The following is a 12,930-nucleotide window of genomic DNA, read 5'->3' on the forward strand; positions in this document are numbered from 1 at the left end:
CATTCTGCGTGAGGAAGATGTCCTTTTTCCAAATGGGAAAGTAATTGCAGTCTTTGCCACCTATACTCCCACATAATAGCACTTACACCCTGCAATTTTGTTTTCACTCTTCTTCACGTCTCCATCTGCATATGTTAAGTGTAGCAATTACACTGGAAAATTGCTTCTAAGTACATGGGGTTTACAGGATGGACAGTTTCTTTTTCGTGGTAAGAACATAAAAGGAAACAAGGGTGATACAATTGTATTCTTGAGTCTGCTTTCCCATCCTAAGTTTGTGTTTTGGTGCAAGAATTAGATTTTCCAAGATTAGAGCTTTTTTTTTTTTTTATCCCGCTCCTCACTTTATTTATTGCTGTAGTAAACATTTTCATATCCAGTTCATGGTTTGAGCCTTGTCAAGTCTTCAGTCGTACTGCATCATTTCTGCAGTTCTCACTCAGATGATCCTTTCAGTCGCAATGTCCTGTTCCAAAGAAAATAAAGAAAATATGTAGATGTCTCAGGACAAAGTTTCCCGTCACCCCATATTAAAAGAAACACATTTTTCTCATTTGCTTTCTCTGATCTTTCCATCCGTTCAAGGGGACATGTGATGAAACAGACTTCAAACAGGAAAAATGTAGAAATAAGTTGTACATATGGACTGCTGCGAGTTATGCTATTTACTGGGGGTGTGACAATACACTCAGCTCACGGTATTGGGTTCACAAGAACGAGACGAGACAAGATTTTAAGAAAACTACCATGACAAAATATATGACTAGACAAACAGACTTTTATTTAACCGAGTTGCACATGCATTTTGAAATGTTTTATTATAACTCTTTACATGCATGATGTAAGCATGAGCTTTTAATGAACTTCTTCTTCCACAAATTGAAACTAAATTCCTGTGGTGTACGGCATTATTTTCATAGAATGCTTGCATATTGTCCGTGTCTTATCTGTCACTCTACTGCCATTTATCATTTCCGCCGGGTACCCAAAATGCTGCCAAACAAATGATTTGAAAGTGGCGGGGGCATCTTTAATGGTAATACCGGTATTTTCCTGTGTTCGTACTGTGACTGCTAGATGCTTCCCCTCCTGCTCCTCCTCTTCTCCTTTTCCTTCCCCTTCTTTAGGTTCTGGCAGGCTAGAAGTAGCAAAGGCGCATTACTGCCCCCACAGGTCACAAATAGAAGTTTGCATAGCTCACAAATCTCGCAAGACAGATTTTTAACGCAACGAGAAATGTCGTCAAGTTTAATCTCGCGAGATCTCGTGGCACGAGATCTCGTCACACCCCTACTATTTACCATCCCCTGCTTGGTCTTTTACCCTTGATGAGAAAGTGGCTTATAGACTAGAATAGAATAGAAAAATACTTTAATGGGCTTACTTAATAACTTTTTATACTGTCTTTGTCGATAGACATGAGGATTTCCTTTTAGGTAAATTTATTAACAAGAGTCAATTTAAGTTCTCCTGAGTCTCTGACATATTAGCTAACTTTTAACCATGGGATACTTGTAATGGTCCCCCCCTCCCCTCCGTTAAGAATGTTCACTGTGAAGTCTGCTTTGATATGGAAACACTGACAAGTCAGATTTAGTGGACGCCCCTGAAATTAAAGGTATGAACAAATTACCTTTTTGTTTGTTTTTGATTGGAGAACTTGTCAAGTTTTCCTTGTCAAAACTTCTGAAAAAAGAAAAACTCCTCTGACTGGTGATTTGTCGTTTCTGGAACACCATCCCACCTCTTAATTGGCCCCCATCTGAAATGCTCACGACAGATTTCATAGAGATGTGCATTTGATAGAAAATACTTCCTAAATAAGTGATGAATACCATCAAAATACTTTATCCATGGAGTCACAAGGACAAAAATTCAATCAAATTTACTCTCTGCACCTTTTTTGTATTGTGGTGGCATCAAAAATTATTTTTTTTAAAATGCAATGATTTGCACAAATGAAAGAAAACATTTAAAATCAGCTTCTCTCTGCACCTTGTTAATGGAAAAAGAGCAAATCTTTGTCAGTTTGGTGACTAAAATTGACTGAATGCATGTGTGTTGTCGCTACACCCAATCTTTTCTCACCCCTCTTTACTGTTGTTGTAACTGCTACCATTCACTGAATGTTGCTGCAGGACCTCCAAGCCTTCTTGGACATTCTCCTTTTCGCATCTTACGTCTCTCTCTGACTGGTTGGTCTCTCCACCCGTTTGTGACCTTGGGATGAACGCACCAATGAGGAGCCTCACAGTGAGTCTGCTGGTCATCTTCCACCCCATCCTCTTCCTCCACAACACCTCAGTCACTCACTCACTCACAGAGTGTGTCGCATATATGCCTTGATGTCAGACGTGGTGGGCATTCCTGTCTATATGAGCGTACTGTAGATGTGGGTAGTGTACTGTACACCATATAAGCCATGATGTTGACTAACTGTTGTGTGTTATTTACAGGGTATGCCTGATCGCATGTTATGTGCAGTGCTGGAGCAATTTCAGCTTTACTTTTCCCTTTGGTATGTGCGCTTTGTCTCCATTCAGAGTGTCATTTCTTCTTGTGTTCTTATGTTGAAACGGCCTGTACAGTTTTCTTTTTCTGCATACACACAAACATACATACATACAGATTTTGATAAACACGGGTAACACCAAGTCACACCTCCTCGCACTGCGCATCAAATTCTACTGGCGCCTTGGTGTTCAATATGATGAAGATCTCATATGATCTTTTGAACTGGTAAGTTACTGGAACAGTTCCAGTATGAAAACACTTGTTCTGTGTTCCATGTGTGCTGCGTTGTGTACCACGGTGGCCATTCAACAGTGCACCACATTCACTTTTAAAGTATACATCTCTGCTCTGGCAATTCAAGTCAGGGTAGTTTGGAATAGACACCACAGCTTGATTAAACTCAATTTCACATGCAGCTATTATTGAAATACAGCTTGCACTGCATAACATTTATATGTTGTTTAAGGCCGATAAAATTTTTTACACCATCATTTTATGTTAATGTTGCCAAGTTTGGCAAAACAAGTGCCTCATGGCTGAGCCTCATTAAGTATACATTAAATCCTTTATTCCAAATTATAGCCCACATGAGTTTGAAAAGTTGTACTACCACTGCCCCTACTTGGATGCAGCCAGAGTGCTCACCTGTTCCTCATTTAGCTTTGGTCACTGTGTGGTTCGTCTCCCTCCCTTTGTTAGATCCATTCTCTGTATAGCACAGCAAGCCCCAGCATGCTGAAGAGGAAACAGAGCTCACGGGTCGAGGCCCAGCCAATGACCGACTTTGGGCCAGATGAGACCCTTGCAGACAGTGCTGACATCTTCTGGATCAACAAACCAGTAAGTGTTCTCATATATGTATGCTATTTAACTTATTACTATATTACTGTAATAGAATTTTAAAACATTGTCCTCTTCCTGCAGTGGGTCCATTCCTTGCTTCGAGCCTGTGCCATCATCAGTGTGATCTCTGTGTGTATGAACACCCCAAAGACCTTTGAGCATTACCCTCCACTGCAGTATGTGACATTTACGCTGGACACGCTGCTCATGTTCCTGTACACCGCCGAGATGATCGCCAAGATGCACATAAGAGGAATCATCAAGGTAGCAACTGAAGGACTGTTAATATTTTGACAGAAAAGTTACAGGAGGCATAAAAACACAATCTGCTGATTATTATTGTTATTATTTGTATTATCAATATTATAATTTAGTACAAATTACTTGCCAGCGTTCCATGGTGATGAATAAGCCAAGAACAAAGAATGTTATGTTAAAAAATTGTTTTATACCAGATTCTCTATGAAGTTTTTGACCACACACATTCAGCAAGTAAGAATATCAAGAATAACAATGCAAATATTTTTAAACATTTCCAGGACACATTTTATAAATTGTTTTAAAGCCGTCAGTTGAACTTGTAAATCGGATAATAAAATTTAGTAATCCTTAGACACAAACTCCTCTGCTTGAGGCAAAGACCCATCCCCAACCCAGAGGGAGCACTCCACCTTGTTGCAGTTGACAACCATGTCCGCAGCTTTAAACAGGCTGACTCTCGTCCAGACTGCTTTCCACCCTGCGAACTGTTTCAGTGCACACTGGATGTCATGGCTTGAAAAAGCCAACAGAACTACATAATTTGCAAAAAGTAGGGATGCAACCCTGAGGTTCTCAAATCAGACACCCTGTTCTCTCTGACAACACCACGAGATCCTGTTCATGAGCAGGAAACAGGATCGGTGATACCAGGCGGAGTCCAGCATGGATCCTAAATTAGTTCAACTTTGTGCCAATAATGCAGACACCGCTCTCGTTTTGCATACACAAGAGCAAAGCCTTTTTGTGTGGAGTTTGCATGTTGGAGTAAGCAGGTATAGAAAATGGATGGATGGATGAAAATTGTAATAATAATTGCTTTTTTTTCTGAAACTTTCTGAAAATGTTATGTGGCAGAGAGATGATTCATCTCACTTCCTATGAGAAAATTAGATAGAGCCCTTCTCTCTATTGCGCTAATATTCCAAAGAAACTCAGAGAGCACCAGTTAGAGCTTACTTAAGACCTCACAGCTTTAGCAGTTCATGGAGGAAATGTTCCCTTTTCTGGAAATTGCAAAACATGTAAACACCAGTACCAGGTAGATAAAAGGGTGACCAATCAGTCATCAGCTGAAAAAGAGACTAAATTACGGCTAGAATGCCTTAAGGTTTATACTGTAAAATGATCAATTTTATATGCAGTCATACAAATGGAACTGCACGGAAAGAGCTTTGTGTGTCTTCTAGTTTAAGTTTTTCTAAGCTTCTTTGCTAATTCAATATCTGCTTTTGAGCAAGTGACTGAAACCCATCCATGGGTAAAACCTGTTGTCTAGTAGCCTCGGTTGCTGGGCCATCGGAAATCAATCGGAGTAATCAGGGGCTGTGAATGTCCTGTCACGCCTCTCTCTGAAACCACTTCTTGGTTAACTCTCGGTGGGCAGTCTCAGCCAAGTGCAATTCATGTGAACTACCATGTCTAATTGTGAGGGCAGCATAAAATAAGGGGTTACGACATTCTCGGGTAAAGACTTCCATGTCTACCTGCGCGTGTTCACCGACCAAAGCCACTGAATAAGGCAAACCTGTCCCTCTTGCCATATACGTGTTGAGCCAGGCTCACCACCTGTTTTAAGATGTGCCTCAATCCCATTCCTGTTTTCTCCGGCTCGTGTAGAAGATTTCACACAACCAAACAGCACTGCATCCCTATTAACCTCCGCTCTCTAAGACACTTCACTCCGTGACACTTTCTTTTCTGTGGGGTTGTGGAATTGCCAATCGTCAGTAAACAAAGCAGACTTAATTTCTGCTTATTCCAACCACCTGTCACTTGATATCCTGGCTCTCACTGAGACCTGGATAAAGCCCAAACACAATGCTACCCCGGCTGTACTTTCAACCAACCACGCATTCTCCCACAGCTCTTGAACATCTGGGCGAGGTGGTGGAATGGCTTTGCTAATTTCCAACAAATGGAAATACAACCAACTGCTACCCATAGCTAAATACAACACCTTTGAATACTATTGTAATCTTGGTAACTGCACCAGTCAAAATCTTCATGGTTCTCGTATATCGCCCACCAGGACAACTCGATTACTTTCTAAATTAACTAGACACCTTGCTCTCTTCCATCCCTGAGCATGACTGTCCCATAATAGTCCTAACACTTCAGATTTTCTGACATTAATGCACTCATTTGAGCTACAACTGGTCTGCAGTCCTCCGACTCACAAAGCTGGCAAAGAGCTAGATCTCATTTTCACAAGAAACTGTGCCACAGAGGCCCTCTGTGCCACACCTCTGTACTTTTCTGACCACAATTAATTTCACTTCAGAGAGAGTCTCCCAGGAAGACCCACTACCTCCACCCCTATGGTTTCCTTCCGTCGCAACCTCCGCAACCTGTCGTCCTCCCACTTCTCCTCCCTTTTTTGCCCCTGCTCTTCCGACCTCCAACACATTCTCCTCCCTTGAGGTTAATGAGGCCACGGTTGCTCTACACTGAGCTCTTGTCTGGATAGTCTGTGTCCTCTATCCACCAAACCCACTCGATCCTCTCAGTCCCATCCTTGGCTTAATGATACCCTCCGATCGCTGCGCACCAACCTCAGAGCTGCAGAAAGGAAATAGTACAAATCAAAAGATTCTGCAGATTTAACAAAATTCCAGGCACTACTGTCATTCTCAGCTAGTGTCACTGATGCAAAAAAGGCTTTCTACATTGACAATATTGACAGTACTACTGTGACACCCAGAAACTATTTTCCACCTTCAAAACTCTAGAAGTCGTTCCAGTAGAGTGCCTGTGTAGAAATCCCTCCGTTAGCTCTCCTATAGTAGCCACATAACAGCACCTATGAGCTAACAGAGCTATGGTGCACGGTCGTTCATTCATTCGTCTTAAAGTATTGGTGAATATTGGTGAATTGGTGATATACGCTGATCGCGAGTTATCTAAATAGCTTCTGGACGCTGACTTTCCTTTAAGCAGGTCATAGAATGTCTCTCACAAAACACCCTTCTTGACCCAAACCAATCTGGGTTTAAAATTGGCCATTCCACGGATACGGTTCTGTTGGCTGTGACAGAATCCTTAAAAGAAGCCAGAGCGACAACTAAGTCCTCATTACTTATCCTGCTTGTCTTATCGGCTGTAGTTGACACAGTCAACCACGGTATCCTTTTGTCCATACTCTCCAGCATGGGCATCACAGGGAGAGCACACTCCTGGTTTGAATCATACCTCACTGGACGATCATTCAAAGTATCCTGGCTTGGTCACACTTCTGCAGTGCACCACCTCACCACAGTGGTCCCCCAGGGTTCAGTATTGGGACCTCTTCTCTTGGCCATATACACGACCTAACTGGGCCAGATCATCCAATCACATGGCTTCACCTACCACTGTTATGCTGACAATACTCAGCTCTATCTGTCTTTCCCACCTGACGACCACATGGTCTCAGCACGAATCTCAGAATGTTTCTCTGACATATCGACATGGATGAAAGCCATCACCTCCAACTAAACCTCTCTAAAACTGAACTGCTTGTCTTTCCAGCCAAACCAACCATACACCACAGCATCTCTCTTGCATAGTCAAAGGTAGCTAGAAACTTGGGTGTCATGATTGATGTCCAACTGACATTTAAAGATCATGTTGTCGTATGATCGTGCCGCTTCGCATTGCTAAACATAAGAAAGATCAGGCCATACCTAACCAACGCGCCACCCACCTCCTGGTCCAGTCTATGGTCATCTCCCTTCTTGACTACTGCAATGCCCTCCTAACTGGTCTCCCAGACTGTGCTGCGAAACCTCTGCAAATGGTCCATAACGCAGCAGTGCGCCTGGTCTTCAATCAGCCTAAAAGAGCACACGTTACCCCTCTGGTTGTTGAGCTTCACTGGCTACCCTTAGCTGCCTGCATCAAATTCAAGTCACTGATGTTAGCCTACAAAGTGCTTAATAGAACGACTGCCATCTACTTGGATTCTCTTGCAAAGGCTAAGGTCACGACTCGGTCACTTAGGTTGTCAAAGGATTATCGTCTAGCAGTGCGTACACCACGCTCAAGAAAATCCAGACTCTTTTAATGTGTCGTTCCACGATGGTCGTTCCTACCCTAACCCTTACCCTGTACTTCCCTACCCACCCTGCTGCGCTTTCTCTTTCTGTACTCCCCTTTATGCCTGCACTCTATTTCTACACTGTCAACCCTGTCACCTCTAACAGAGCCTGACTAGTGGTTTTCCTTCTATGTCAGCTTACTGTACAGCTTGTTAGCTTTTATGTCATATACTCATTTGTAAGTCGCTTAGGATAAAAGCGTCTGCCAAATACATAAACAAACATAAACATAACAAATTTTACCTGAAGTGTTTTAGCTGCAAAATGAGATGATACTTTAGACTTTACATTTGGACATTTTTGTTTATTAGAAATATCGGAGGAATGCCATCATACTGTATTTCTAAAGACTTGTGTTGGTGTGAGGAATCAGGGCCATGCACAACCGTGTTCTTTTATTTTTTGCTCCCACCTGATCCTGCTGAATTTTGAAACAAGCCCAATGCAGCACCCTGATGTAGACCATCTAACAATTTTGCTGCTTTTTACAGCAATAAAAAGCAACAGAAAAAAAAAGGCACTGAACATTTATATGATTAGGTCTATTGACACCCTAGCATAGTACTAGCATGAAGCTGCAATTGGAAAACTAATTAATTTTTTTTGTTAGCTAATTAAATCAAATAATTAAGTAACAGCAATCGATAACAAGGCTTAAAAGTAATTTAAAAGTAAACTGATTAAAAAAGAGCTCCTCATATTTTATTTCATGAATGTGCATCAACACAAAAACAAAACAGACAATAGTATTAAAGTCTCACTGCATGTAACACATAATTGAAAAGGAAACAACCCCCCCTTTTGCACCATCCTTAGTCATCCTGACAAACTCTTCTAGTATCATGTCCCTGCTTTAATTGTCCTCACAACTTAATTGGTTAATTGGTTAACCTCATATCAACGAGGAAAAGAGTTAAGAGAGTTAAGTTGCAACAGGGCAAAAGCAATTTCAAAAACAAAGTTCCTAAAACTGCTGTTCCTTGGGTGGTCACTTAAGTTTTCTTTACTTAATCCCTGTACAACTGTATCGGGACAGATTTTTAAATGACTTGCCTATTTCATTTATTCTAAGGCTTTGAAGTAAGAATTAACAGGTCATCCAACAGACTCAGTCAAGTCCATCCCTTGCACATCATCTCTGCCTTCAAAAACCCAACATGACGACTAAATGAAAAAATTCACAATGTCTTAAAGTGGTTGTCTACAACTAATGGAGAATGTCACTGTGGCATCCTATTCCACAGAGAGCGCAAAAAGAGCGATATTTCTTTTCAAATTACAAGTTATTTTTTTCCTCTTGGCATTTTGCCTTGTGAAATAAGGAGTCTTACTGAATTTGTTCTCTTCTGGATTCAGATGAATCAATAAAATTTAAATTCTAGGTAGACTATTAATGTTGAATACAGGCATCCAAGAGCAGACAGCTGGCAGATGAAAGGCCCGTAATTACTGCCATAAAAAGTGTGGACAACTTAATTGGCAAATCAGGGATAGCTAACAGAGAGGCAGTGAAGGACACACAATTAGAATTATCACTGTAGGGAAAAAAGGAAAAAAGCATTTCTGCTTCGATCTTCAAATGTTACTTTTAGTTCTTTGTTGAAGTCCCACCCTTTCCTGTAAAGAAGGATATTCTCTCAGATTCTCATGACTTTGCTTGTCATTAATACGATCTTCGAGATATCACACAGATATTTCAAGAAATTCCAAGGGACTTCTATTTTCCAAGTGCACAAGACCGGATATATTTAACATATCGAATGTTGTAGTTAACAGAACTTGTATTTTGTAGCTAGTTGTCAAATGTACTTGCCCAAAACAAATTATCCATTCAGTGTAGGATTCTAATTGCATGCTTTTGTCCTTGTCAGTGTGTGTAATCAAACATGGTCCTTATCTGTGGCACGCTTCAGAACACACCCTCTCATTTGCATCCTTTCTTCCTGTGGAAGATTGACCCCTTAAGAGCTTCTTACGCAGTCCCCCTCTCTGTCTGTAAGTGGTAATTAAGGACGCCCATTTCAGCTGTTCCCTTGAGATTTCAGTTTGTTCGCACTTCAGAGGCTTAATAATTTTGTCTTATGTTGAAAACAGGCTTCTTGAACATTGTGGTCAGTCTGTCAACATTGGCACTGTAATTTCACATTCTGTTTCTTTTCTTGGACTATTACTGCACCACTGCTGAAGTCACACAAAGGTTTTCTATGTCTTTTAAGACTTTCTGTGACAGTTTTTTTCAGAAAGCTTGTCTAGAATAAGCATAACACATTGCAACACACAATGTTTAGTTACTCTTAGAATACATTTGATTTGTTTCAGTGTTATATATGCTTCTGTTTTAGGGTCACTTGAATGTTAATGTGTGACTTTTTTCACTGTCTTATTTCTTAGGGGGACAACTCTTATGTAAAAGATCGCTGGTGTGTGTTTGATGGATTTATGGTGTTTTTCATCTGGGTCTCCTTGGTGCTGCAGGTGAACTTGACCATTCCCTATCATGTGGATATAATTTGTGCATTTACTAATGGCTGATTGACTCATTGATAATCAGTTTCTCTTTGTTTTAGGTGTTTGAGATAGCTAAGCTTGTGGATCAGATGTCTCCATGGGGAATGTTGAGAATCCCCCGAGCACTAATAATGATCCGAGCCTTCAGAATCTACTTCCGCTTTGAGCTTCCCCGCTCTCGCATCACCAACATTCTTAAGTACAATGCCTTCATTATTATTAGTATTTAATAGGATCTCACTTCTATATATGTATATATGTATATGTACGAAGTATAACTCTTTATCGTGCTTTTTAGGCGATCAGGAGAACAGATCTGGAGTGTCACGATCTTTCTGCTGTTTTTTCTTCTGCTCTATGGAATTCTTGGTGTTCAAATGTTTGGAACATTCAACCATCACTGTGTTACCAACGATACAGAAAAAGGGTATGAATAAACTGAGCAATTAACCTCATTATCAAGAGGCTAAAGGTAGTTCTCGTTTTAATAATAACTAAATAGGAATGAATGTGCAGATTGCGTTAGATCAGCAGCCTGAAAATGAATTGCATTCTTATTTTCTGACAAAAGACAAGCGCACCTTTGCATCTTTTCAAATCGATTGTTTCCAAATAAAGTGGGGAGTTTTAACCAATTGAAGTGATTGTAACGTTTAAAGGCTGTAAGCATGCTTTTAAAAAATTGTGCGTTGTAATCCCAGTTTCTGTTGTTTGAGTGTCAACAGCAGGTTGTTTGCAGAGGACGTTAACGGGACCTTAAAGTTTCAACTATGCAAATCGTGCAAAATTGATCGCAAAAAGATCTTGTCACCAATTAATTTTGTTTTTCATTTGACTCACAAATCATGAATATTTTTTCATAAGTGGATACTTATGTCTAATCCTAGGCTTACTTTATCCCTCCTTTGACATCAAGCAGAGTGATTTCCTTTCATAAGACATGCTGATATTATTCATCCTAGTATAATTAGCTTTATCAGGATTCACTACTATGCCTCTGATTGCCCTTTGTGATAGAGCAATAAATTATCCCTTCTGATCCTGTAACCCTTAATAAACAATTTGGATGAGTGTCTGGGCAGGCAATTTGAAGGTATTAGTTTTCATTAGTGAAATCAAGCAGCTGCTGGTAACACCTGTGGCTGGAAGATAAGGATACGGATAAAGAGGACACTAGTCTCATAATCCTGTTGATGCTTTTCTTTTTAAGAATTAGTTCTCTCAACTAACTCTGTTCAGACATGATGCCTTAAATCATAACATTAATCATAACATTCTTCCATTCTTCTTTTTTATCAGCAAAGTGACATGGAACAGCTTGGCTATCCCTGACACACATTGCTCCCCTGACGGAGAGGGCTACCAGTGTCCTCATGGCTTCAAATGCATGGATCTAGAAGAGCTGGGACTTAGCCGACAGGAGCTCGGCTATAGTGGTTTTAACGAACTAGGTATAACTTATTGATTTTCAATTACATTCTCAATGCTATGAAAATAGAGATTTACAAGCATCCATTGTGAACACGTTTTTATACACTGTATATGTTCATATTGTAATAGTTTTTTTTTTTTCGTACAAAGGCAAGAAAGCAGGCACACTAAAATTCGGTTGCCGTTGCTATTAAATCATATCCCTAGTGCTGGATAAATAAACCGCAAATTTTTGCGTTGATCTACTCTATATTCTGTACAGGCATCTGGAAACATGACCCTATGTGAGAAAGTGTACCTAAAGTGCTCTGTAAACCAGTTTTCGGATGAAACTATGCCATGCTGTAGCTTGCCGTGTTATCAGCTGAACGGTGACTCAAATCCAGTATTGGCAGCCCGTGCGATGGCCCTAATCTTTGCATCACTGTGATGGAGGATAAGTACTTCACAGTGAACAGAAATGATGATAATATGATTATGTGTGATGTACAGACCAAATGAATGGCCTGACTGGTATAGCAGCACACTCCAGAACTATTTATGTTGCTTTCTAACTGAGGCTGCATTGCAGGTTAACCAAGAAGCCTGACTGAAGAAACACTGTTTGTCAAATATTTTGACAAACTGTTTCTAGATTAAATCACCTTTTGCTTAGTGTTATAAATACAGTCCAAAGCAGAGGGCACCAGTTTTTAGCCTTTAACAGCCTGTATAATCTCTGTCTATCTCCGTCTACATATTTATTAAGTCCATAAGATGAAATTTGCTAGTGATAAAAATCATGTACCAAAGATCAGTTCATAAAGTTAACGAGTCTTCCAAAAGATGAATTATGGATCTTATTATAATAACAAAGGAAACTTTGGGCATAACCAAGTTCTGTATTTGTTTTTCAGGATGTGAGAATATACTGTATATCCATAATATGCTAAATTGGAATCTGAAGTATTATCTTCCCAAGAGACTTAGCCTTGATAATAAGTGTGATAGATATTGTGTTGTCAAGACTGATTTATCACCTTGATTTTAATACCAATCTCTGTTTTTCATTTGACTTTGGCCAAACCCCCAATTACTCTTCTTCTACTTGTCCCTACATCTCCATTTTGCAGTGGTCAGATACTCTTTTTCTTTTGGAGATCAGTGAGTAATATTCATCCAAATGCCCACCAACTGTTTGCAGACATTCAAATGGCCTGCAGCACTCTATCTGAAGGGCTCGAAGGCCCGTACTCCCAGATTCCTAAAAGAAAATAGGCACTCTACCTCTGCAAAACAGAGGGGTTATGGCTAAACT

The 12,930-nt window shown here is 40.3% G+C and overlaps 1 protein-coding gene across 4 annotated transcripts in view; it reads left to right on the forward strand.

Moving 5' to 3' along the window:
* Positions 1 to 12,930, forward strand: part of nalcn (sodium leak channel, non-selective) — a 75,082-nt gene that overhangs the window by 2,009 nt on the left and 60,143 nt on the right. For 2 of the 4 annotated variants that reach the window (XR_011917939.1, XM_072396601.1), the window contains exons 2-9: positions 2,139 to 2,253; positions 2,457 to 2,518; positions 3,214 to 3,354; positions 3,439 to 3,621; positions 10,086 to 10,169; positions 10,262 to 10,401; positions 10,501 to 10,629; positions 11,502 to 11,653. Coding sequence is in view for 3 of the 4 variants with exons in the window: in XM_072396601.1 (XP_072252702.1) it covers positions 2,477 to 2,518; positions 3,214 to 3,354; positions 3,439 to 3,621; positions 10,086 to 10,169; positions 10,262 to 10,401; positions 10,501 to 10,629; positions 11,502 to 11,653 (871 nt within the window). In the remaining variant the exon portion in view is untranslated. Of the gene's footprint in view, positions 1 to 2,138; positions 2,254 to 2,281; positions 2,519 to 3,213; positions 3,355 to 3,438; positions 3,622 to 10,085; positions 10,170 to 10,261; positions 10,402 to 10,500; positions 10,630 to 11,501; positions 11,654 to 12,930 lie in introns of those variants that run through there. The other 2 variants (XM_072396603.1, XM_072396602.1) reach the window with 2 other exon arrangements.

The sequence above is a fragment of the Leuresthes tenuis genome, unplaced genomic scaffold (assembly GCF_036924035.1).
Source record: "Leuresthes tenuis unplaced genomic scaffold, fLeuTen1.0.hap1 SCAF_12, whole genome shotgun sequence".
In the NCBI taxonomy this organism is placed as follows: Eukaryota; Metazoa; Chordata; class Actinopteri; order Atheriniformes; family Atherinopsidae; genus Leuresthes; species Leuresthes tenuis.